At 44.1% G+C, this 27,615-nt stretch overlaps 1 protein-coding gene across 6 annotated transcripts in view; it reads left to right on the forward strand.

Moving 5' to 3' along the window:
• Positions 1 to 27,615, forward strand: part of PSME4 (proteasome activator subunit 4) — a 147,198-nt gene that overhangs the window by 98,023 nt on the left and 21,560 nt on the right. For all 6 annotated transcript variants that reach the window (XM_074989520.1, XM_074989521.1, XM_074989523.1 and 3 more), the window contains 10 exons: positions 169 to 250; positions 4,722 to 4,875; positions 6,630 to 6,699; positions 9,802 to 9,927; positions 10,581 to 10,733; positions 16,319 to 16,423; positions 17,542 to 17,633; positions 22,803 to 22,934; positions 25,201 to 25,409; positions 25,983 to 26,068. In XM_074989520.1, the coding sequence (XP_074845621.1) occupies positions 169 to 250; positions 4,722 to 4,875; positions 6,630 to 6,699; positions 9,802 to 9,927; positions 10,581 to 10,733; positions 16,319 to 16,423; positions 17,542 to 17,633; positions 22,803 to 22,934; positions 25,201 to 25,409; positions 25,983 to 26,068 (1,209 nt within the window). The remainder of the gene's footprint in view (positions 1 to 168; positions 251 to 4,721; positions 4,876 to 6,629; positions 6,700 to 9,801; positions 9,928 to 10,580; positions 10,734 to 16,318; positions 16,424 to 17,541; positions 17,634 to 22,802; positions 22,935 to 25,200; positions 25,410 to 25,982; positions 26,069 to 27,615) is intronic.

Below are 27,615 nucleotides of genomic sequence, written 5' to 3' on the forward strand. Positions count from 1 at the left end.
GGGGCAGTAATCTCATCTGGTGTGACTAAGTGCCACATGATTGATGTTGACTGTCTTCAAAGGGAGTGCCATTCTTTATTCACCTGAGAGGATGAATCACTGTGGTGTGAATGACTAGAAAAATCCGTTTACTGTAAATGGTGAATTAATCCTCATTCTCCTTTTTAGAAGGCTATCTCAGCTGTTGCTGGCATCCTCAAACAGTTGAAGAGAGCCCACAAAAAAGTTTCCATCTGCCCTTATCAAATCAGTAAGTATTTAGAATAGTAACAGAGAGGGAGCTGTGCTAGTCTATATACTATCAAAACAAAAAGCAGTCAAGTAGCACTTTAAAGACTAGCAAAATGATTTATTAGGTAAGCTTTCGTGGGACAGACCCACTTCTTCAGACCATAGCCAGACCAGAACAGACTCAATATTTAAGGCACAGAGAACCAAAAGCAGTAATCAAGGAGGACAAATCAGGAAAAAAAAAATCAAGGTGAGCAAGAAAAAAAAATTCTTGTAACCTTTCCTTGCAACAAAGCCTGCTGCCAGCTCTGTCCACATATCTTCTCTGGAAATACCATCACTGGACCTAACCAGGTTATTCACAGAATCACTGGCACTTTCTCATGCTCCTCAACTGACATCATGTATGCCATCATGTGCCAACAATGCCCAGATGCTTTGTATATTGAACAGACGTCTAACTCTCTTAGACAAAGGGTTAATGGGCACAAAACAGACATCAAAACACTCCAGATCCACAAACCAGTTAGTCATCATTTTAGTGGAGTGAACCATTCTGTTAATGGCTTAAGAGTATGCGTGTTGCTGAAAAAAAAATTTTCGCACCACTATTCAAAGGGAAACAGCCGAGCTGTTGTTTATATTCAAATTCAGCACATTAACACGTGGTTTGAACCGGGATGGGAATTTTCTGAGTCGCTATAGGGGCTCGTCTGCATACTTAGCTTAATCTAATTCTTGACCACCAACCCCCCACCCCTCCACTCTCTGATTTGCTCACCTTGATCATTTTTTTCTGATTTTGTCCTCCTTGATTACTGATTTTGGTTCTCTGTGCCTTAAATATTGAGTCTGTTCTGGTCTGGCTATGGTCTGAAGAAGTGGGTCTGTCCCACAAAAGCTCACCTAATAAATTATTTTGCTAGTTTTTAAAGTGCTACTTGACTGCTTTTTGTTTTGATAGTAAGTATTTAATGAGAGATTTCAGATCCAAATATCTAAATTTACCTTGAAGCATTCAGGAAATGTTTTCTCAGCCTAGCTTGCCAATAGAAAACACATGCTCTGTTGTTATGGTTTCTTTTTAACATGTTAAATATAACCTGACTAAAGCATTTTTCACTTTTCTTCAGAACAAAATATTTAATAACTATATGTGTACTTGTAAGGCATTCAGCTGGTTGCAGGGAGGGTTTGTGTGTGCAAGGATCACCAAAGCCTTTTGGAAGTGCGATGTGCTTGCCATTGGGTATGAATACTTTTATGTCTGCCCTGTCCTAAACTTCCTGGTGTCCGTAGTCAATGAGCAGAAAAGACAGGGACAACAAGAAGCTAGTCCCAAAACCAAAAAGACAAAGAAACTGCATCTTTTGGGGGAGAGATTTATTTGTTGGCAAGACTTCAGCACAGGGTAACAAATCACCAGGCCCTTGTCAGCCAATACAGTTTCATTATCCAGCAGTCTATGGCCAAATTTACTGTATTCCTCTCAGAAGCCCCAAGAAGGGCATTCTGAACTATCCTTGATGATGGCCTTGGGGGATCATGAGTAGCGCTGCAGGCAACTTCAGATGCAGTGGGCCATGCTGCACAATCTCTGCCATATTCCTTGAGGCTAGTGGCAATGGCCCCCGTCTTTGGGTCTTTCTACAAAGGTCCAGCAGTCCATCCAAGACCTCCCTTCCCGTGGTTGTGCTCTGTTTGGGGAACAAACGGATGAGAAACTGTATGGCCTCAACAACTCTCACACCATCATCAAGACCATAGGTCTCTGTGTATCTGGGCAGCAGAGGCAGTGCTTTAAACGTCTGCCTCCTCCCCAGCAGCATGCATAACAGAGGTAGGACTCTGTCCGAAAGACATAAGGCATCAGATGCTGCTAGGGTCCTCAGAGGTCTGCCTCCATTAGGCTAGTTCTGTCCACCCCCAGAAGGGGTAGAAGTGGCCGTTTTATAATCATGGCATCATAGAACACTAGAACTGGAAAGGACTTCGAGAGATCTTCGAATCCAGTCACCTGCCCTCATGGCAGGACCAAGCACCTTCTAGACCATCCGTGATAGGTGTCCATCTAACCTGCTCTTAAATATCTCCAGTGATGGAGATTTCACAGCCTCCCTAGGCAATTTATTCCACTGTTTAACCACCCTGACAATTTGGGAGTTTTTGCTAATGTCCAACCTAAACCTCCCTTGCTGCATTTTTAAGCCCGTTGCTTCTTGTCCTGTTCTCTGTGTGTGGCCTTACCAGCATTGGTTCAGCGCTCTGCTGTACTTAAAAGTAACCCTCCATGACTGCTGCCCAGTGACCCAGACCTTTTCCCCAAGGACCCTGGCTATCTCCTACAGCCTAAATCCACCTCCCTCCATGTTACAGCATGAATGCTACGTTGTTGCATCCTAAAGAGCAAGCCTCTCCAGGGAGGTGCAACAGGTTCTTTTGGAGGGTAGGAAACCCTCCACTAGATCAGCTTACCTTGTGAAGTGAACTAGGTTCGCACACTGGGCTCCTGGGCATAACATATCCCCTGTGACCTCATCTATGTAGGATATTCTAGATTATCTCATCTCACTGAAAAAGTATGGCTTGGCCTTCTCCTCAGTCAAGGTCCATTTAGCACCCATTTCAGCTTTTCACCCCCTGATCCAACAGTCCTCAGTGTTCTCACAGGAGATGTCTACCCAATTCCTGAGGGGTCTCAAAAGACCATTCCGAGCAATTGAGGTATCCAGCCCCTCAGTGAAATCTTAATCTGCTGCTATCTAGGCAAATGGCACCACCACCACTGTGCTCTTGCTCTGTATCCCCACCTGCCATCGCATTGGTGGCAATTACATCATCCAAATGTGTGTCAGACAAGATACAACTGTGGGCTCATCTGACCTTCTGAAGATGGTTTCTTCTTTCCGCATTAACCAAGACATCTTTCTACCAGTGTTCCACCCTGAGCTGTGCAAGTCTTAACAAAGAGAAGTACTTACGTGCCCTAATAGCTACTGAGCATTGGCTTTCTACTTGGAGGGAACCAAGAATTTCCACAGGTTGACACAGCTCGTCATTATGACAGTGGGTCACATGAAGGACCTCCTGGTCTCCTCTCAGAGGATCTCCAATTGGATTACATCCTGCTTCCAGAGATGTTATGAGTTAGCACAGGTTCTGCTGCCACTTCTAGTAAAAGCCCACTCAGCAAGAGTGCCAGCATCTTTGATGCCCTTCCTGACTGATGTGGCCATCCAGGACAGTTGTAGATCCATGACATTTCAAAGACCTCACTGGAGCTTCTAAAGAGCAGGTTAGACAGACATCTGTCAGGGATGGTCTAGATAAGGCTTGGTCCTGCCATCAGTGCAAGGGACGGAACTTGATGACCCTCCTGGTTTTGTCCAGTTCTATGATTCCCACTGCTCTTCAAGAGAACATTCCAGTGCATAGACCCCAGCCGGTCTTTTCCCCTCCCCGTCACTGGGAACCAAAGCCATGCTCCCATATAGCGCCCCATGAAAGAAGGTGAGATTTGCCTCCCTCCCCACTTGGTAATGATGTTTCTGGCAGAGCCTGCTGGATGGGCAGGGCCATGCCCCAGGCTGCTCACAGGTGGGCTGGCTATGATTCCTTGACTTGTGTGGAGGAAACCTGGCTGTCAGCACCTGTGATTTACGGTGATTGTGAGCGATTGGGGGTGGGACAACAACATCTAGCACGCCAGATGGGAGTGAGTTAGAGAGCAATGAGGGGTATCCAGGTGTAGGGGGTGGTGGTGAAGAAGGTGCAGTGGATGGGATGGAGCCATGGGGTTGTGGGGACACTGAAGGGAGGCTGAGGAAATACACAAAGGATGGGGAAGAATTCTGGGGCTCACAGGCACTGAGCTGGAATAGGAGGAAACTGAATTGTGGGATAAAGAGAAGAAAAGTGGGTGTGTAGGGAGAGGGGCTTTGGGGAGACTGGAGGGAGAATACAAGGGTAGCTTCTCAGCTCATGGGGTCAGAGAGGGGAAGGGGGCTGTACCACCCAGCAGCCAGTGGGGAATATTTTTTCCTAGAAGTGGTCAAATAAGTATTGGGAGTGGCTAGTCAGGAAATTCCCACTTAAACGCTCAATTTACTAGGCAAATATTCCACCCCCCTTCCCTCCACACACATACTCTGGTGCCAAATGAATCTTTGAATTATTTAAGACATTCTTGTTATTTGGGGAGTCTGACTCCTGATGTTTAATGTTTATTGTCAGGAGCCTGCTGGCCATTCCAAGCAGAGAGGGTGTGAGCTTCTGCTCTTCTGGCCCTCCCAGAGCTGTCCTGATTTTGTTTCTCTTTTCACGTTTCCATCCTTAGAGATTTTTAAGTCCCATCTTGACAAAGCCCTGGCTGGGATGGTTTAGTTGAGGTTGGTCTGGCTTTGAGCCGGGGATTGGACTCGATGACCTGCTGTGGTTTCTTCCAACCCCAGTCTTCTATGGTACTATGATTAACTTATCTTTAAAAATAGGTGGAGTTGCAAAGCCTTCCAGCATTCAAGCTGGTGACAGACCTGATAACCAGTGGCTGCATTTTGATAGCCAAAATTTACCAAAGACTAAACAAGCTTGGGAGTCTTGTTGTTTTGTGGAGAAAACACACTGGGGGTACTACACGTGGCCTAGGTGAGTACAATTAAATTATGTGTATTGTGGGCGGAGTTGTATTAAAAAAAAAAAAAAAAAGATACATTTAACCACTGTTAAATGGACTTTAGTAGGTCAAAAATAGTGTTTTTAATTTTCTGAACTATAATTAAAACTGATAAATGGTTGGGTTTTTTAAATTCTTATTGGTACTACTTTTTTACTTTTTTCTCTCTCCTGAGTTGGGCAGTGAAAATAATTTCCATCTCCACGTTTATAGCATATCAGTTTCCAGCCCAATTATATGCTGCAAACATTGTGGGGAACATTTTCTGTTTATTTTTTCTGGGATTTTGTAAAAGTTCCTTTTAAAATCAGTACGTCAATAAATGTTGAGGGGCTAAATTTGCCACAGTCGCACCTTTTTTTAGTGCTATATTTGAGAAGTATTTATGGTTGTCGCCAAATTAAGCTAATATCACATGCAGTGAAAATACAGGAGATGACTGAAAAGTATGTACATAGAATGGTTGAGATTTGAAAGGGATTTATGCAGGGAAGGAGCTCAGCTGTTTGCTCCATGAATCCTCATAGAGAAGCTCAGAGAAAAGAGACTCAAACTGGATATGGTTTTTGTCAACTTGAAGAATCATATGATTGTCTGACAGAGTAGAGTTTATGACAGAGGAGTGCCAGAAAGACACATCCATCTAAAACCAGGATATGTAGGATAGAGTGATTGCTGTCATCAAAAGTAAATGGGGCTACCATAGAGAATTTCCAGTAAGCATTGGCATACATTCATTTTTATTTGCATTTGTTATAGATGTGTAAATGAGACTAATATAAAGGGAGCCACTTTGGAAGATGTTGCTTGCTGATGCTTCAGTAATAAGTGTAGTAAGACTGAGAGACCTGGCAAGCCAACTTTTGACAATGACAACGTCCTTTTAATCTGGATGATCTTAATGTCATGTCAGTAAGACTGAGATTATCGTGAATGAGGGAGAAGGACTCACCATAGAGGATATCACAGGCAGAGAGATTAGAAGAATGAAACAATTTAAATACCTAGGGTTACTTGTTGACAGCATTGCCATCCTAAGGGACACCTAGCATTACACTAAAGCTTTACAGTACAAATGGTGGGAGCTGACCCTGGTTCTCTGACAAAAAAATGACAGAAAAGTATACACAGTTTATTTGACCCATCTTAATGTACAGAAGAGAGAAACTTGTCCAGCCAGAAGAAAGGAAATCAATATGCTCTCCAACACAGAAATGAAAAGGTCAGGATAGTCAAATGGTTGGCCACTTTGTGATAGGGAACAAGACAAAGTTGTAGGGGACCTAATGTGGGTTGCTCCAATTGAAGACAAATTTAGGGAGGCTATTGTACAGTGGTATGGGCATACACAATAGAGACATAAGTGTTATATCAGTAAGGTGGCTCTTGCAGTGGTTGTGCGTGAAAGGGGCCCAAAGGGGAGATCAGACTGTGTAAATGGACTTGCTGTTAATGGGTATCAAAGAGATCAGTAGGCACAACAACCTGATGTACAATCATGTGTTTTGGAAGGAGGCTCTAAGTGCCACCAACTCCAAATAGTGATGGCAAGAAAGAAAATTTCAAATTTCTAGTATCATAAACATGTTTTCTTTAAATTTTGGTGTTTTGAAGCCACAAATTTAGTTTAATATCAGTATATAGAATGCTGAGAATTTTCATAATTGTTTTTTATTCTTTCATTTATTTTGGAAGCATGCTAATATATATTTCCCCTAATATTTAGAAATATGGTAGTTTATGCTGCCGCTGAGCAACAACCAAAGCTTGGGAGGAGAAGAGAGGAATTGTCGGAGGTATGTATGCCAGGATTTTTTTTCTAAGCCCTTTTGAGAGTCTGGATTATTCTGATTCCAAGCAGGCACAGATCGTGCATGACTTTGAAGGCATTATAACGCTGAACAGTTATCAAGATAATGGTTGAAAATAGTTGCTTGGCTAATTGAATGGCTGATTATTAGGGTTGTCAGTTAACTCAAAAGAAATTAATGTGCTAATTGCATGCCTGAGCACCATGCTCAGGGGGTGCCATTGCATGCCCTCTGCTCTTGCCACCCTGCACCACTGCTACTTCCACCTCCTCCTTCCCTCCCCTGTAGACCTGTCCCAGTCAAGCCCTCTGGGTTGGGAGGCTGCCTCCTGCCTGCTGTGCAGAACAGCAAGAGTTGGGGGGACTGGTGCCAGTGTATCACTGTGTACCTGGTCACTGCTGGTGTGGGGCTGTGGAACATGGGGACCCTGGCTGTTGCTGGCCTTAGGGGTGGGCAGGCTGGGCCTCTAGAGCAGGGGTGCTCCTTGCAAATTTTCTCTGCAGTCACTGCTGCTCTTACCTGAGCACGTCCCAGGTGCTCAGCAGTGGGAGCCTCCTGTCTGCTGTGCAAAGTGGGATGTCCTTGTTGTTGGGATGTCCCCATCCACCTTCCCTTGCACCCACTCTTGAAGTTGGCAGCAGCTGCTGCTTTCTGAACAAGCATTCAGGAAGGTGAGTGCTCTTCTTTAAGAGACTGTACTGAACATACTTCCCTCAGCACGCTCGCACACGCACTCTGCCTCATCCATGCCCTCAACACACATACAAAAACTTCCCTCCCATCCAAAAATATTTAAATGGTAGTCTATAGTTGTTTCACAGTGCAATTAAAGCTACAATTAATCAATCTTTTTATTTCACAATCACAATTAAATTTTTCAGTCATTTGACATCCTTACTAATTACCAATTTTCCTGATTATATTTGATAGCATGAGTAAGGAAGTGAGTAGGGACACTGAGCTTTCTAACCTAAATGAGTCTTCTGAAACAGGATTATACATAGTAGCAACATGGTGTGGGAAGGTCTACAATTCCTGTTCTTCAGATAAAGATTTCTGCCTCAGATGCTCTGAGCCCAGCACTTTCACAATCATTACTTTTATCCAAAACTAATAATTTTTTCATTATCTAGCTAAGGAAGTGAAGCCTTACAATTTGTTTTTAATTAATGTTACCAAAGATATATTTTTGCCAGCTATTGCCCCATCTCTAACCTTCTTATGAGGAGTAATAATAACAGAGGGAGCCGTGCTAGTCTATACTATCAAAACAAAAAGCAGTCAAGTAGCACTTTAAAGACGAGCAAAATAATTTATTAGGTGAGCTTTCGTGGGACAGACCCACTTGTTTCCCACGAAAGCTCACCTAATAAATTATTTTGCTCGTCTTTAAAGTGCTACTTGACTGCTTTTTGTTCTTCTTATGAGGAGAGTTAGTGAGAGTGCTAGAGCTGCCTTGGAGTATGATAATCTTGGTCTTTCCACTTTTCTAGTTGAGGAAAGATCAGATGGATCTAAAAGTCAATCAGTTGTCTTTGTTGTCTCTGCCATATTGTGGTGTTTAGTGTATTTGCAGATGGTGTGGGCTGGTGAAATTTCATTGGACTGCAAGATTTGATTGAATTGCTGATGACATTGTCATAATTTTATTTAGAATACTGATAGATGGTGTTGGTGCCTTTTTTTTTTTTTTTAAAGTAGAGGCATCTTGAATTATGTGGTGTGTTCAGAACAGTATGTACAATGGGAAAAATATTTTTGAGACATTTTAATCCTTTCCAGTCAGGAATGACCTGGATTTGTAGAGGCATGTAAAACAGGAATATAGAATTTGACTTCCAGTTGTATGCAGTATGTGGACAAAAATTTTACATGTAAGTAATCCCACTGAGTTAATTTGGACTCTCATGTTCTCAAGTGCCTTACTGAATTGGAGTTGGTTTGAGGGGAAATAATGACATGAGAAATGAATGAAAAAAATAAATTAAAAATACGTACTCTGGAGAATTGCTGTACAGGTGACCAAATTTTCACATTAGTTGGGATACATTTTACTTTAAAATGTGACTGTCAGTGCCTCATAGTTTCTCTGAGTGCTTGTGAAATGATGAAGATTGTGGAATGACCAGGAGAGTACAGAGCTGGTGTAACATAGTGCCATTGGAAATGGCTGCTTTGACTGTGTTCTTTTAGTGGAAGGGAAGATTGCACTGCATCATCTAAGTTTCTTGTAAGCTGCACAGATGTGCAGCAGCCTATTGAGAGTCATACAGGCACTCAGGGAACCTAGCCTGAGCAGACCTGGCACAGCTGGGAAAGAGGTGGTCCCCCAGCCCAACGCTACCCTAACTCCTGACCTGCTGTGGCTAGAGAGTTGCACCCCCTCCAACTGAACCTAACCCCTGCCCACAATCTGAAGCTGGAGGACAGGACAGATGCTCCTTCTCTTCCCCAACCTAGCCCACCCAGGGCCAGGGGGAAAGGACCCAAGCTCATGGCCCTAGCCTTGGAGCTACCACAGCAGAAAAAGATGATTTCTCTCCCCAGCTCCCTGACTCCCAGCCCAGGTGCTGCTATGGGTAGAGAGAGTTAGGGGCTAGCCCCAGAGCAGCCTGCACACCAAACCCCTCACCCTCTCATACCAATCCTGTGCCCCAAACCAGAAACCTTCACCCTAGCTCCACCACAGAGCCTACACTACCAATCAGAGCCCTCACGCCCCCATACCCCAACCCTGTGCCCCAACCTTGAGCCTTCTCCCACACTCTGGACTCCTCAGACCCACCACATACATTTTATCATGTGAAATAATATGGAAATAGTATGTCACACATCACGTCCATATGGGTGTATGTAACAAACTCCATTCAGCACGTGCATGGGAAAAAATTAGAGGAAACAGTGCTCATCACTATAGGGGAAAAAGCTTCTTGGCATTAAGATATTGACCTAATGCTCGTCTGGGGAAAATGGAGACTGCATCTGTGATTTGGATTCCTTGTTTGGCAAAAATAGAAAAAAAATAAGAGTTAGAACATGGCACGTTTCCCCGCCCAAAAGGCTTATTATCACTCTTTTGTTTTACAGGCAGAACAAATCATATATGATCATTTTTCTGATCCAGCATTTATTGAGCAGTTAATTAAATTTCTATCTCTGGAAGACAGAAAAGGAAAAGACAAATTTAATCCTCGCAGATTTTGTCTTTTCAAGGTAATAGATTTTTGTGGATAAATTACTTCCCTTTTATAGGTAAGAATTAAATCAGGGTGAAAAATATTTCATTTAGTGACCCATGCCATCACTGCTGTTAAATGTGGAGAGAAGGTATGCCCTAACTGTTATTACAAATAACTTCTTTACAATGCCTTCTCAATTCTCCACATGTATTTTTCCCTAGTAGTGGTGATATAAAGAGAATAATTCTTGAGGATAATGAGGATAGTTCTCTTTTGAACATATGACAAACTTTACCTCATTATATACTTACACTTTAAATTTGCTTCTCAATGTCCTCTGATCTTATGGAGAAAAGTATAGTTAAGACTAATAACACTGTTAATATGTATAAATTTTGTTCAATAATTGAAACTTTTGTGACTCAAAATGAGGTGTCATGTTTGTGCACTGCTCATGTTTGTATATTGTATCTGCTACAGCAGCAGGTGGGTTCAAATTCTGAGGTGTTTGGGACAATCAATAGGAATGGGGACACTCCATACAGAATTAACATTAGTTTTTCAATAACAGTAGGACTATAAGCCATGGCTCTTAATTGGCTTTGGACTATTAATATGAACTGCATGCAGTATTAAAGGTTAACATACTTTAAGTGAAACATTTTTAAGTGTAATCTTGTTTAACAGGGCATATTCAGAAATTTTGATGATGCCTTTTTGCCAGTTCTAAAGCCTCATTTGGAACATCTAGTAGCAGACTCTCATGAAAGTACCCAGCGGTGTGTAGCTGAAATTATAGCTGGTCTGATAAGAGGCTCTAAACACTGGACATTTGAAAAGGTGGGTATGTAAAGTTTTTACAATGATTTCAAAAGTAAAGAAAACAGTTTCTGTTGCCTAATCAGCAGGTGCTCACCAACTGAATGGCCAAGTTAAAGGTCTTTCAACATATTACTTAAAAATTAACTTTCGCATGCTTCCTTATAAATGCCTTTCTACTCTGAAAAATTGCTTTCTTCAAATGGTATTATGGAATCTCATGTTTATTGGTTTTCAGTGATTTAAATGTGCTCAGTATCCAAGAAAAAGACTTTGTTTTTAACTTTCAGCCCTATAAATATATTCTGAAATTTGAAAATCAATCTGTGTTCTTTCCATATTATGCATCAGTAAAAGTAATGAAGATTCTGCAAGCCAGGTTAGCACTTCATTTATAACCTATGCCACTACATAGTTTGCTGATTATATGTATTGACACCCATGCAAAAACATATCCTTTAACTTTTCCATTTGTGTGTGTGTGTACATATATGTATACACACACACACACACATTCGTGCATATTTTTAGACATTGCTGGTGATGTGCAAGGCAGACTACAATCCAGGTTGCTGAGTCTTAGTTGTGCTGGTTTAGTAATATTAAAATAAGCTTCACTGAATGACTTATTAATCATTACAATAAACAGAAGTAACTCTGGACACACACAGCCAATGTGAATTGGAAGATGCCAATTTCACTTTACAGAGTAAATAGCACTTAAAATGTAAAAGAAAAATCAGTAGAGCCGGGTGATTTTTTTAGTTCATACAGAAAATGGAAAAGTTAGGGGGAAAATATTGTTTGGTTCTGAAAACATTCAGAATTTTGAAAAGTCCATTTTGGTTCTGCAGACTTCAGTGTTAAGAGGATGTTCCTTTAGCCCAGTTATTTGGGTACTTGACATAGGATGTGGGAGACCCAGCTTTGAATTCCCACTCTGGAGCAGGGACTTGAATTCAGAATTTGAATGTCTCAGAGGAGCATCATAACCACTAGGCTCTAGGTGTGTTGCTTTCGTTTTCTGCCATTGAAGCTGTTGTACACTTGTTGATATGGATTCAAATCTCTGTGCCTGATCCAGAGGAAGGACTCCTACCTCTGCTCATCAGATTATAGAGTTGCTCTCTCTTCACAGTGAATATTTGTTGTTACAAAATATCTTCAACAAAAGAGATTAAGAGCAACAGTTCCATAGGGTGGTGGTTAGGATACTCAGGCAAGAGAGGGTATTGACGGATGCAGATCTTTGTTCCAGGCCTTGCTCCAGAATGGGTGCTCCACTGTGGGTTTATGTGAGCCCCTGCACCTCCTATTCAGAGATTTGTGTGTCTGTTGAGTCCCTGCTCATGTGCTCTCCTTTCCTCTTGGTCTGCCTTGAGGCTGTGCTAGCACTGCACATGTGGAAACCCCCGTCAATTCCTTCTCAAGTGCTTTTTGCCTTTGGGGGACAGGGACAAGCAGTTGTCCCTTCTTTATCTGCATTTTAGATAAGTAGTAGTTGGTTTTGTTTCTTTTGTTCTCCCTAACAGTATTTCCTTTTTATTGTTACTCCATTGGGATAGAAAAAATGCCAAAGAAAGAAAAAGAACTTCAGTTCACATTTCCTGTCCTGTCAGGGGGTATTCTATCTCTACCCTATCTCATCCCACCCCACTTCGGTTTTTTCAGCTAAAAAGTAGTAAAAACCACCTTTTTTCCTACATTCCTTGGTGCTAGAGAGTGATACCCCCCATCCACTCTTCCCCTCACTTAGGGCATGCTCTGCTTTCTCATCTTCAAGAGATGCCTCTCCTGCAAACAGTTTCTGTAATGGCCAGACCCTCTCACTGTGTCTGATGCTTCAGGAGTCTCACAGAATTGCTGCACCTTCCACAGCTAAAGAACCGTCTCACAGGAACTGGGAACTAAAGGAAAAACTCCTCATGCAGAAGGCACATCAGTCTACAGGGGACTCTGGTGCTGATGGCTCATCCCCAGGGCCTTTTACTTCAAAAGGGGTAGAGTTATTTAAAGCAAAGAAACAACAAAAAACCCAAAACAAACAAAAGTGCTGTCAGACTCCCCCATGAAGGCTGGTAAAAAGGGCTCTAAGTCATTGTTCAGCTAGAGGGGCTCCCCATTACAGCCACCTGGTTATCTGTGTACCAGTATCTCTGAAGCATAATACACTCATCCCTTGTTAAACGAGTACTTCATTCATGAGTACTCGCTTAAACGAGGGAGATGCTTACCTACCTTAGCTCATTCTACAAGTGAACTTCCCCTGCTCATACTAGCCTTACCCCCTTCCCCACAGTTCCAACCCCCCTAGTCTGACACCCCACCAGCCCCGCAGCCCAAACCTGCTGCAGCCTGACCCCCGCCCGGCCCTGCAACCCCAAACCGCAGCAGCCTGATGCCCCTGCCGGGCCCATGGCCATACCCCACCCCGCTGCCTGTACACCTGGCAGCCCCGCAGCCTGACCCCATGGCCGCCTGTATGCCCCACACCCCGACACCCCTGCCAGGCGCGTGGCCAGATCCCACTGCTGCCTGTAATCCCTGCAGCCCAACACCACTGCTGGCTGCTCAGCTAGATCCCTCCCCCCACTCCCAGTCAGACCTTCCTGCAGCTGTCAGACCCCCTGCCCCGCAGCCACCTGTACACGGCCCCACAGCCAGACCGCTCTGTGGCCATCTGTATCCCCTGCGGCCAGACCTTCCCCGCCACCTGTAACCCGTGCAGCCAGACCACTCCGCAGCTTTCTGTAACCCCCACAGCCTGCCACCCCTGCCACCTGTAACCCCCGTGGCCTGACTCTGCCCGCCCACCTGAAACCCCCATTGCCCCGCAGCCTGGCCCCTGCCAGCCCCACAGCCCCAAACCACAGCAGCCAGACCCACCCCCCCGCCACCTGACCCCCACAGCCCCAACACCCCACTTTCCCACCAGCTCCAAACTGTGGCAGCCTGAACCCTCCCTCCTGCTCACTGCCCCAAACTACACCCACCCTTTAACCCTCCCCAACCCAAGGGTCACTCACCTTTCAAAAGCAGCACCACCTGCTGCCGCTCCTTCCCTGAGTTGGGAGCTGTAGGAACTAATCAGAGACTTTTACATGTAATTTAATAGGAATTTAGTGTCCCTCTTAACGAGTTTCTGCCTATGAGCAGAAAGTTGGGAATCAATTGTACTTGTAAAGTGAGGGATGAGTGTACCTAGAAGTGGGCTCCCTACTGTGAGCTCTGTTCGGTGGCAGGGGCTGCACACCACTTACGAAGCCAGTTACAGAACCATCTCTGACAGAGTGTCACACACAACTTTTGATCCAGGTGTGACATGTAGGGAGTGCTCTGCACATTCCCACCCATCAGTACTGACTGTACCATAGACACTTCCCTGATGTACCAGCTGAGCCTGTGATACCATGTGAGCTCTGGTATCTTGGATACATGTGGTACTAGAGGTACCCAGGAAAAGGCAATTACTATACCATGTCCAAAGAGTGGCACCAATAACTTCTGGTATCTGGTGCAATGAAACTGTCATCTAGGGGAGTGATCTGCACATTCTCAAGCACTGGTACCAATAAAATACCACAGACACTCATCTGTGGTACCAAGTGAACCCAGGGTACCAGAATTCGTTACTTACTTAGTCTTTGCTATCAAGCACATGCTGGTAGCTGGAATCGCTCTTGGCATCTGATCATGGACAATCAATACCCCAGTCATTTCCACCCTTACCCAATGATAAGTCTGACAGTAACCACGAGGAAGTAGTTTACCTAGCCCCTCATCATGATTCACCATCACATACAAGCATCCTCTCCATATTGGTGTACTTAACAAAATTCATTCTGCACATGGATAATCAGTGATGGGGCTGGGGCTGACAGCTTCAGAGTATGGGAGCGGGGCTCAGGATTGGGTAGAGGATGAGGGCTCTGGCTGAGGGTTCAGGTTCTGTGTTTAGCTGGGGATGAGGCATTTGATATGCCGGAGTGGGAACAGGCTATGGGCAGGAGGTTGGGGTGGGGATGTGGGGTTTGAGTGGAAGGCTGAATGCAGAAGGGGGCTCAGAGTTGGAGTGTGGGGTGTAGGAGGGGTGCTCGGATGGTGGAGCAGGCTCAGGCCTGGGGCTCTGGGCTGGGATGCAGGGTCTTGGAGGGAGTCAGGGATTTAGGATGCAGGAGGGGGTTCAGGGTTGGGTTTGGGGTTCGGGACACTTACCAGAAGAGAGGTACACTCTTCCTGCCCCATCAGAGATCAGCTGGGGAGAGGGGCTTCTCTGCAGCCTTGGTAGCTCTGTGTCCAGCAGCCCTACCCTCCTTAGTGGGTCTTATTTGACAGCTGCATGGCCTCACAGCTTAGAGAGAACCCTGAGAAGGACCATTGTCTGTGCAAACTGCTTCCCCCAAGGTATTCTCCAAGGTTCTGTTAATTGTACCGGCACACCAACACTGGAACCGTGACTGGAGTTTATCAGTGCTAATCTTGATGCAGTACAATAGAGCACATTCCTAACCCACTATAAACAAACCAGCCACTCTGGGACTTTCCCAAAGTGACCCTCCATATCACTCTTTTGGAGCTAAGGGCTGTCAGGAGTACTTGTGAATGCTTTCTGCCTTTCATCAAGAATATCCACATGAAGGTCATGATGCCCTTAATATGACTGTATATTGTGCAGTAACCCTGATTCTTTGAGATGTGTCAAACCTTCACAACCTGCCCTCCTATTGTCTCTGGGGATGCTACTTGGGAATTAACTAAAATGAAACGGATATGAGCAAGTTCTTGAAGAAGAAAACATACTTAACCTTTCTTCAATCCTGTAGCACCTTAAAGACTAATAATTTTATTTCATAGGTAATGAGCTTTATGGGTAAAACCCATTTCTTCACATTCTGGAACAGAAATGAGCAAATGACATTGTACAATATTACAGAATTCCCCAGGAGTAAATTTAAAAAAAATAAAATAAAAAAAATCTCAGCTCTGCCCATCCTCATGCAGTTTTAAAATGTAGATATTCTGAAAAAGATGGAAGGGAAAAAAGATTAAGAGTGGTGGGGAGAATGGAGTGAATGAGGATGACACAGAGCCCTTGGCACAGGAAATTAGGGGAGACTAGGGATCTCACAGAACCCTTGGCGTGGGAGGACATGGGATGTAAATGGGAGGTGCACAGAGACCTAGCACAGTGGAGGGGTAAGGGGATGGGTGATAGCAGAAGTAGAAGGGGATGGCAGGGTGGCACCACAGAATGTGGGAAGAGATTAGATCAGTGTAAGGAGCCCCTGATGTGTGCAAGGCATTCAGTCTACAGAAGCAACGAAGTATGCAATTCTGCAGAAGTGTTGTGTATATAAACTGAAAAAAACCAAGAGGCTGCATAATTTTGAACTTGACTAAGCAACACTTCAAAGCACGCTGTAAATAAGGCAGAAAGAGGTGTTGGCCGTTTGAATGGTTGCCTTTGCTGCTAATGTTTTTTTCACAATTCTAATAACACTGAGCTACCATAAGAAGCAAATCTGAGTGGTTGTGAATTACAGAAGTTGAAAAGGAACCGTAATTGTCAAAATCCATAATCTTACCTTTGCTTTTCTGTTGGGTAGGTAGAGAAACTTTGGAAGCTTTTGTGTCCACTACTTCGAACAGCTTTATCCAATATTACCATGGAAACATATAATGATTGGGGAACATGTATAGCAACTTCCTGTGTAAGTCCTCTGTATTTAGTAGCTTTGCCCATTATTTATGTTAAAATAAACACTTACATTTGGTAATATGTAAACAAGAATTTTATGAGGAAAACTATTTAAATTTATTGTATTGGAATTAAGTTCAGAGTAGTAAATACAGCCTAAAAATTGCATTATATACTAAGCCTTGAAGTTCAGAAAACAGTAAAATGCATTTTCTAATTCACAGCTGTGAATGCTTTTTCTTCTGGAAGTATAGTTCACACTTCTACTTTTTGGTTTTGTTATAGTTGTGTAAGAGCTAGTTGTTGATTACATTAATCTCCACATTTATTGTAAAATCTTTCACCACTAGTGCTGAATTTTTGTTATTGTCCTTTTGGGTCTCAGACCACAGACCTGTCCTCAGTTTACAAAATAAAAGGTCCATGGCTTACTCGTCCACATATTGAAAAGGATCTGGTAAATATATTGATGCAAATTAACATATCTAAGATGGCTTATTGACCTTTTAATGGCTTGTTTACACTTGAAATGCTAGAACAACACATCTGCACTTCTTCCATGTAGAGCTGTGGTACTCAATTAGGGGCATGCCAGAAGTGTGCAAGGGAGTACATCAGCTTCTCTAGATATTTACCTGGTTTTACAGCAGGCTAAATAAAATGCACTAGTCAAGTCAGTACAAACTAAAACTTCGTAGTGACTTGTTTTATTCTACTCCATATATTCTACACTAACATGTAAACACTATTGATATTCAATTGATTTATTTTATAGTTATGTGATAAAAATGAAACAGTAAGCACCTTTCAGTAAATAGTGCACTGTGAACACTTTTGTGCTTTTATATCTGATTTTTCTAAGCAAGTAGTGAGGTGAAACTTTGGATACTCAAGACAAATCAGATTCCTGGGAAGATGGAGAACCAAAGGTATAGCGGCTGCACCAATGAGAGAATTGTTCTTTCAATAGTATAGGTAATCCGTCTCCCCAAGAGGCAGGAACCATGTCGACAGAACCGAAAGAACATTAAACATATGCATTAAAGTTGTCTTTCTTTGTACATGGCTTAATTTAGAATCACTGAATTCCTCTCTGTTCTGATTACTGATTTAAATGTCTCTCTTTATCAGGAGAGCAGAGATCCTAGGAAACTGCACTGGTTATTTGAGCTGTTGTTGGAGTCTCCTTTGAGTGGTGAAGAAGGATCGTTTGTAGATGCATGGTAAAATGTTCCATTCAGACTGCTTTGGAGTTGGTGGGTAAAGCATGAACAGATGTAAGAGGTGTGGATGAAGTTCACTCAGACCATATTGTGACTGGCCACTGCAGGATGGAAGGGCACAAGAGTCTAATTCAGTACTTGCAGAAGAACCTTTCTTAGTTATAGTTTCTTGTGAAGGCCTTCCGCTTCCCATCCTTAGTTCCCCGTGAGCAGAGTAGGGCCCCAAGGACAAAAATACTGCCTAAAATACAACTCTATAATTAACCAGATTTAGTTAGAACAGCAGTTCTTTTTTGAGTGCTTGCTCATACCCATTCCAACCAGATGTGTGCACGGCTGTCAGAAAGTTTATCTGTAGCAACTTCCAGTCCAGTTGGCTGGTGAGCCCCCTGGAGCGATGCCTTTGAAGAGCCTATATATGAACCTGCTGACCCCGCTACCTCTCAGTACTGTTCTTACCACTGGTGAGGCTGTTGGTATAGTGGCTGAAGTAACTGTTCCTATGCCACAGCTGCCTAGCTTTCTTGTGTAAATAGTTGTATTTAGCATAGCCCTTGTTCTAATCAGTTAGTGTAAGGCAGCCTTCTAGTGGAGAAGGTCTCCTGCTGCCTTCTCCCGAATGGGTGTTAAGGGAATGAAAAGATCCCAGGCTCTAAGAAGTGCAGTGGCTGCTTAAAGTCCATGCGAATGAGTGACCCTCTTGACTCCTGCCTTCGTTTTTTGATCATCAAAGATCATCAAACAAGTGCCATATCTGTAGAGGCTTCAAGCCATGGACTTGTAGGAGCATGACTTTCAGCTCCTCATGGAGTCGCCACTTCAACCGCTGCAGCAAGGCTCTGCACCCCCTACTTCGGCATAAAACATGCTGACTTTGGCTCCGGCTCTGGTGCCAAAAAAGGGCTTGTCGCCTAAGTCATCGGCACTGGCTCCATCAACCTCAGCATCTTTGGCACAGACACTCAAGGGGCCCATAATCCCCATCCCCCAGCATCACACGCACCGAGTTTGATCCTCCTGGATTCAACCAGGTGACCTGCAATGCTGATCAGATCTACCCATATCTGTGGGGGTCATTTGGTCCACCAGGTGCAGGTGCAGGCGGCTTTTACTAAGGAAACTGGCCAGGCTGGGTCTCTTGCTCAATCTGACAAAGTCCTTGTTAGAAATAGAAAGAAATAATTGGAGATACACATCTCCTAGTACTGGAAGGGACCTTGGGAGGTCATTTAGTCCAGTCCACTCCCCTCTTGGCAGGACCAAGCACCATCCCTGACATCTATTTGCCCCAGTCCCTAAATGGCCGCCTCAAGAATTGAGCTCACAACCCCAGGTTTAGCAGACCAATACTCAAACCACTGAGCTATCTCTCCCCCACATTAACCCCACCTCAGCTCGTAGACTTTATTGGGGCAGTCCTCGATGCTGTCTAGCCCAGGGCATTTCTCCCTGAGCATCATTTTCAGGCTCTTGCTCAACTCCTATGCTCCCTGTCCAAGTTCCTGACCACCGTGGTCTGCAAATGCCTTCACCTGCTGGGCCGTGTGGCAGTGGGCATGTACACAGTCCCATTCACCAGGCCCTCACTTTGTCCTTTTCAGGTGTGGTTGGTTTTGGTATATGGTCCCAGCTGGAAAGGCATAGACATGGTCGTCATGGTGCTGCGACATGTCTTTGACACCCTCCTTGGTGGCGCAGTCCACAGAATATTCTCATTGGCATTCCCTTTCACACACCCCAACCTCCCGTGTCCCTGGTCATGGACATGTCAGCTTTGAACTGGGGGGGCCCACCTGAAGCATCTTACTACTCAGGCAATGTGATCAAGAGAGGAGTTATCTCTCCACATCAACGTGCCTGAGTTCCATGCCATTCACCTTGCTTGTCTGGCCTTTTTACCTCATCTCTGCAGCCACAGTGTAACGATTCTAACCATGGCCATGTACTACGTCAGCTGGCCAGGGGTGAACTCTGCTCAGAAGCTCTGCACCTGTGGAAACTCTGCATAGCTCATTCTGTCCACCTGAGGGTGTACTATCTCCCGGGGATCCAGAACCAGCTGGTAGATTGCCTCAGTCGATGGTTCCTCGCTCATAAGTGGTTGATCTGCATGGTCATCCTCCACTCTGTCTTCCAAAAGTATGGCTTTCCCCAGCTGGATCTCTTCATGTCCAGAGCAAGCACAAGTGTCCCAAATTCTTCTCCTTCTGTGACCTCAGCCCTGGCTCCTTAGTGGATGCATTTCTCATTTTATGGACCTCAGATCTGCTCTGTACCTTACTTCCATTTGTGTTTGTGCACAAGGTGCTTCTCAAAGTTCGTAGGGACCGGGTGGACATGATTCTCGTAGTCTGGCTTGGACTCCAGCACTGGTACTCCACACTGAGGGAGCTCCCTGTGATTCTGCCCATTCAACTTCCCCTGCTTCCGGACCACATCATGCAGAACTATGTTGCTTCTGCCACCCACACCTGCTTAATCTGCTTCACCTCTTGGTGTGGCGGCTTCATGGTTGAGCCCTGTCAAGTAGGCATGCTCAGAGCCCATGTGGCAAGTCCTATTTAGCAGCTGCAAACTGTCTACACCAAGCATGTCAAACACATGGCCCCATCGAATGTTTTGCAGCCCTGTGGCTGGGAGCCAGCCAGGGCATGGAGCCCCTCTGGCAGCTCCACCTAGGGTACCTGCTCGAGCCCAGGGAAACCCCAGCAGTCCCAGGGCTAGGAGCCAGCTGGGGTGGGAGTACCTTACATTTATATTTAAATAAAAAATGATTATATGTGAGCAAATAACAATTTTACACAGCAAATTTTATGACATATTAATAAAATTATAAAAGAATAAAATCCATAGCAAGTATTAAATTCTCAATTAAAATTATTGTAGTATATTTAAACAAGACCTGAAAAATATTACAAAATCTTCCTAAAACATAATCTATAATAAATATTTACAATTTTCTGATAGCTTCCAGGGCCACCAAAGAAAATGTACTTCTATCAGTTTTTGTTTGTGCAGCCCTCAGTAGGCTTTGAGTTTGACGTGCCTGGTCTACATGGCAATTGAACCTGGCCAAATGGATGCATTTCTCCTGCTTGTGCAGCCAGCACAACCTTGTACCTGTGTCTGCCTCTGTACCATAGGTGCTAGACTATCTCATTTCCCTGAAGCAGTAAGACCTTGCTGCGTCTTCGCTAAAGGTTCACCTGGCAGTCACCGTGGCCTTTCATCCTGGGGAAGGCAAACGATCTGTTTTGGCACACCGTGGGGTGGGGCACTTTCTCAAGGGCATGGAACACCTTTGTCCACCAGTCCATTGACCAGTTCCAGCCTGGGACCAGGTGCTCTGGTGCTCATGGGTCTCCCTTTCAAACTTTTGGTCATGTGTTCCGCTCTCTTCCTCTCCTGGAAAGTGGCCTTCTTGGTGGCCATCACTTCTGCCAGAAGGGTGTCTTAGCTCTGGGCCTTCATGTTGGAGTGCCCCTACATAGTGTTCCATATAGACAAGGTCCAACTCTGCCCTCACTCAGCTTTTCTTCTGAAAGTGGTCTCCAGCTTCTGTACTAGCCAGGACATTTTCCTTCCTGTTTTCTACCCTCAATCAGATAGCTCCCGGGGGTGCAACAGCTGCACTCTCGATATGAGGCAGGCGCTTGCCTTCTATGTCAACCGTACCAAGTCCTTCTTCAAGACTTCACATCTCTTTGTGGCCATTGCTGATAGTATGAATGGACTCCTGGTTTCATTGCAGTGCATCTCTTCCTGGATCACATCCTGTGTATGGATGAGCTAGGATCTTACTAAGGTTCCCTGTTGCCTGTCAGGGTGCACTCTATGTGAGCTTAGGCCTCTTCAGCTGCTTTCCTGGCTCACGTGCCTCTCCAGGAAATCCGTTGAGCTGTGACGTGGTCCTCTGTATATAGTTTTACAGTTGCATGATACCTTAGCAAGATATCTTCATGGAATGCTGCCTTCCGAGCCACTGTCCGTGAGTAAGCCACACATTGATTCTGATGCCTTCTCCTGGGTTTGGCTTGTGAATCACCTAATTCAAATAGATATGAACAAGCACTTGAAGAAGAAAAAAATATTACCATTGTAACAATTCTTCAAGATGTATTGCTCATATCTATTCGAAATCTACCCTCTATCCCCACTGTTGGAGTCGCTGGCAAGAAGGAGCTGGAAGGGAGTTGGGTCGATAGGGTCATGTTTTGGGCTCTGCACTGGTGCCACTCCAGGGGCTCCAAAGCTGACCTGATGAGTAGCAGCTAGGGAAAAACTTTGACAACCATCCACGCGCACACACACCTAACTCAAATTGATATGAGCAACATGTCTCACAGAGTAAGAGTTACAATGGTGAGTAACTGAAACTATGGGTGTACACCTCTCAAAAGTGTCCAGAAAAGTGCAAGCTGCATGCTTTTAGGAGCTGTGAGCCCCAGGTGACTGACACTCATGCAGAAGAGATGTGGATGCCCAGGAGGCAGGGATAAAAGGAACATCTGGAGCCTACCACACTCAGGTTCTCCTTCTGCCCCCTCCCAGCCCAGTCCCTCACCAGGTGGCAACCCAGGCTCAAGTTTTCTTACTCCCTGCCCCCAACCAGTCCCTCACTGGAAAGTAGCGTGAGACCAGGCTCTCCTTCTCCCCCATGCTCTGGCCTTTCAATTTCTCACCTGGTTCCAGCAGGAATCAGGGTATTAGCCCCTGAGAAGGAACAGCAAAGAAGCACAGCAATGGGATGCTCAGTCTGCTGTGAAACGTAGCATTGACAAATATCACTTTTCGCACTTCCACCCTTACTTCTGCGCTGCTATTGGCATGTAGCTGCCTTCAGAGCTAGGTGTTCAACCAACAGCCTCTGCTCTCCATTCTGCCTTCATAGTTGGTCAGCAATACATGGGGTGGTGGGTGAGTGTTAAACAACTATAGAGACAAAGAATGGGGCTTGGTTAAGTTTGACAACCAGAGGCATTACAGAACTATGGTACTGACATAACAGTAGTGCTGTAACAACTATTCTCATTTTGTGATTGAAAAACTTCTATATTCTTGTGTCTCTGTAGTTCGTGGATCATTAATCATTAAAAAACAGCTTGGAAAAATAAGTTGCAGCTATCAATATAGTAAAACTAACTAAAGCGTCCATGTTCCAATTTCCAGCCGACTCTTCGTATTGCAAGGTGGCCTGGCGCAGCAAGAATGGAGAGTACCAGAGTTGTTGCACAGGTTACTAAAGTACTTGGAACCTAAACTCACCCAGGTTTACAAAAATGTCAGAGAAAGAATAGGAAGGTTAGTTTGCTCTTCTGGAGAAGCTTTTTGTTTGTTCATGTGCATTGAAAACTGAAGTATGTATTTTCTTTGGGTAATGCCTATCTTTCCACATATGTGAATATATTATTTGTATTCTGGTAGTATGTACATATCTTCCAAAGATAACGTACCCATAAATTGCTATTTAACAGGCACCTTTTAAACACAGGGTGGTATTTTCATGCTCGTATTTCATGTGGCCTTTCATTTTCACACTGGGAGAGTTGAAAAATCAAAAATAAACAAACTGTATCCAACCTCTGTCAGACCAAATAGGTAGAACTTACAGAAGCACTTAGGCTCCTGGGTGCCATTGAAAGGCTCTTAAATTGTGCCAACTAGAAATAAGGAATAATGGGTCTCAGATGTGCTAGAGTGGCTTTTCCTAGAAATATTTATAGTAATGGAATAATCTAGAATCATAGCAATATAGGGCTAGAAGGGACATCTGGGTTGTCTTGTCTAGCCCTGTACAGTGAAGCAGGACCAAATACTCAGTCCTAGACTATATAGCTGGGGCTACTCTGGCCTGTTCTCCCACCAGCTTCATGCTAATGAGCATTCTCCCAATTGCAAATGGCTGCTCATTAGCATAATCCAGGGGCTAATTAGCATAGCCACGCATGATCTTCCTGCCAGCAGTGGCTGTTGCTGGCATTAAACAGGCTGTATAGACCTGGCCAAAAGCCCCTCTGTTGCCTGCTCCTTATGCCTCTGCTTTTAGCTGGCAGAGGCAGGTCTACACAGCCTGTTTAATGCCAGCACCAGCCTCTGCTGGCAAGGAGATCTCGCGTAACTATGCCAATTAGCCCCAGGCTTATGCTTAATGGGAAGCCGTTTGCTATTGTGAGACTGCTCATTAGCATGAAGCTACCAGGAGAACAGCTCAGTGTAGACCTAGCCTATATGACAAGTATTTACTAACCTGTCTTTAGAAGCCTCCAATGACACGTATTCTACATCCTCCTTTGGAAGCGTGTTCCAATGTTTAACTTTCCTTTCAGTTAAACAGGTATTAGAAAAAACTTTTTAACTCTCCTCTGCTGCACATTATGGCCCTGTCTACACGTGCCCCAAACTTCGAAATGGCCACGCAAATGGCCATTTTGAAGTTTACTAATGAAGCGCTGAAATGCATATTCAGCGCTTCATTAGCATGCGGGCGGCAGTGGCGCTTCGAAATTGATGTGGCTTGCCGCCATGCGTCTCATCCAGACGGGGCTCCTTTTTGAAAGGACCCCGCCTACTTCGAAGTCCCCTTACTCCCATGAGCTCATGGGAATAAGGGGACTTCGAAGTAGGCGGGGTCCTTTAGAAAAGGAGCCCCGTCTGGACGAGACGCGCCGCAGCAAGCCGCGTCAATTTCGAAGCGCCACTGCTGCCCATATGCTAATGAAGCACTGAATATGCATTTTAGCTCTTCATTAGTAAACTTCGAAATGGCCATTTGTGTGGCCATTTCGAAGTTTGGGGCACGTGTAGACATAGCCTATGGTAGTTATTTCTTGCCTTTGGTAGATATGTAGAACAATTGATTACCATCCTTTTTAGAACATCTGTTCGCATAGTAGAAAATTTTCAGGTTTCACCTCAGTCTTTGTTTCTCAAGACTAACCGTGTCCATTTTTTTAAACCATTTATTATTGTCTGATTGATTTTGTGTACATACACAGTTTGCAACCTTCAGGAAAGGTTATAAGTAAACAGCGTATCTTTTTGTACGTCCTGTACAAAATAACATCTTTATCAGATATAAGCAAAATAATTCTGTGCCGGGATATTAGGATACCTACATGCCAATAAGGTTCTGAATATCCAAAGTTGACAAATGGGAACTTACTGGAAGTAGAAGCCATGGTATTTTTCCCTCTCCATTCCTTCAGTTTCTCTCTCATGAAGTGCTAACAGTTCGTAGCCCTCAGTTCATAGTTTTCCTCATGTTCTCGCTGAGTTTTAGATACATGTATACATAGTGACACATTTCAGAGCACTGAGGTTATTTGTCATGGCCCATTGCACTTCTCTAGTGTCATGCTTTAAGATGAGCCAAAGTTCTGTATTACAGGGATATTGCATTCTGTTTTAGACAGCATTTGGTCTTAATTGTTTTATGTTGTCTACAGGAATATGTTTTCCAGGGGAAGTATTAAATTGCAACTAGTAAAATGCAGCAGATGACATGAACACATTTAACTGGTTTCTTAAGCTGTAAAACCACGTTAATGTATGAATTATTTATTTTTAGTGTTTTGACCTACATATTCATGATAGATGTTTCTTTGCCAAACACCGCTCCAACAAAGTCTCCTCATGTCCATGAATTCACTACACGAATACTTGTAAAACTCAAACCTCTTATGGAAGTGGATGAAGAAATTCAGAACCATGTTATGGAAGAGAATGGAGTTGGCGAACAAGATGAGCGAACTCAGGGCATCAAACTCTTGAAAACCAGTGAGTGGCTGAAATCAACTTGTGAAAACATACTATGTTTAGCTTCATATAATTATGATTAAGTAGTGCAAGTGGCGTACTTACACTGTACCATTTTGCTTTTGTTACCTTTGGTTTATGCTAAAGAGGTGCCATTCCTCTTGTAGTTTGGACTGTGGTCATGTGTAGCTTGATCCAAATTACATGACTGTATCATGAAGAATAATTATTCTAATAAGAAGTCCTGTGGCACCTTATAGACTAATAGATATTTTGGAGTATAAGCTTTTGCAGGCAAAGACCCGCTTTGTCAGAAAGCTTGTGCTCCAAAATATCTGTTAGTCTATAAGGTGCCACAGGACTTGTTGTTTTTGAAGATACAGACTAACTCGGCTACCTCTCTGATAATTATTCTAATGAGAACTCGTGGGCTGTACCATAAAAGAACAGGGCCAAATTAATTACTGATGCAGCTTCAGTGACATCAGTGGCAATTTGGTGGGTTATGCCAGTAGTGCATTTGGCCCAGACATTTGTCCTTTTGCTTGTTGGCCTTACTTTTCAGTGTGTATTTCTGTCTTTTTTTATAAACAGTCCTGAAGTGGTTGATGGCGAGTGCAGGTCGGTCTTTCTCCACAGCTGTCACAGAGCAACTCCAACTCTTACCTTTGTTTTTCAAGGTACTCATTTTTAATTACTGACCTTTTAGTCACATTTGGTTTAAAAGTTATAAAAATAAATTAATAGAAAGCAGTGTTGCAGTGTGTGTGTGTGTGTGTGTGTGAGAGAGAGAGAGAGAGATGGCCAGATTCTGCCCAGAATCCTCCTTTGCTGATCTGTGAAACTGGTAATATCCTTATGGAAACTAGAGCCATTGGTCTAGCCTTTTTCTGGTACACCCTCCTGTTCTTGCACGTAGAAATGGGTGTGAATGAGCTCATGAAGGAATCCTGAGTTGTTTCAAATGGTGAGACAGGACAGAGCTCCAGATATTTTTTTCAGGTTTTTGCTCTTACAGTGAATAGGTAGAACCTGGCCAGAGTTGCTGAATGTGGATACATAATGGTAATATTTGGTAAAGGAAGTAATGGAGTGTCCAATTTCATACGTCAGAAACTCTTTGTGCTGTGCTGTTTAGCTGCGGTGTTCTAAAAAACTGCTTCGTGTAGTACCTTCAACTGTTTTCTTCTGCCTTTACTCCAACACCATAGTGTTAGCAGGTGTGAATATCTTACCTTTTCAAACCCTCTCCCCACCACTGTGCTGCAGCAGGGCCAGTGGGGGCTCTGGCACAAGCCAGGCTGCTGTCCACTGCTATTCCCCCAGCTCCTGCCCCACTGATGCAGGTCCTGCTCTAGCTCAGGGACTCTCTGGTCCTGCAATGTCCATGGTCACACCAGACAATTGATGTTGCTGGACGAGAGAATTCCAGATTTAAGAGGTTGAAGCTGTAGGGAGTTTCCAGCAGTTGCAGTTCTCGGCACACCCTGAAGGAAGGACATAGTGGCATGCAGGAATGACATACAAGCCCAGGACCCAATACTGGGCTGTTTCCCCCTCTGGATGTCTGGCCTCTGGAGGGTATAGAGTGTGAGTGTCTGTGCCAGAGGGGCCATGAAGCTGGGTTGTAGGACTGAGTGGCAGGGTAGGGGGTGATAATGCCTGGGCTCTGAGGAGGAAGGGTTGTGAGTTTCTGAGCCAAAGGGACCCTGCAGCTGAACTGGGGGTTTGGGGTGGGGGTATAAATGGCCAGGCCAGAGAGGATGCCATGGCTGGGCTCTTGGGAGGTTCCAGAGAAACAGGAATTGGGGTGTCAGAGGGTTTTTTTTGGCTCTTTACTTCTGGGGGGAAATTTAGTGTGTGTCTGTATCGTTACAGACATCCTTGCTGATAGGTATTTTAAAACAAATTATTAAAATAATTGAAACCTGCATGATTATATAGTGTTTGACAAACAACATTTGCAGTATCTTTAATTTTTGGCACAGAACCATTACCACCTCCCCTCCACCCAGGAATATTCCTGGAATATGGGAACTGATTTTCATCCCTTGACCTAAAGGAAATCTACTTTCATATTTCAGTATTGCTGGCTTATAGACTATTTCTTATATTGGTCTGGGACATTACCTTTACCAGTACAGTGACCCAAACTGAGGGAGTTCTGTAGTCTCAGGTCCATTTTTCCTTTATTAACCTATGAAGGACTTCTCTACTGCTGGATACA

This window comes from Carettochelys insculpta, chromosome 3, assembly GCF_033958435.1.
Source record: "Carettochelys insculpta isolate YL-2023 chromosome 3, ASM3395843v1, whole genome shotgun sequence".
Classification (NCBI taxonomy): Eukaryota; Metazoa; Chordata; order Testudines; family Carettochelyidae; genus Carettochelys; species Carettochelys insculpta.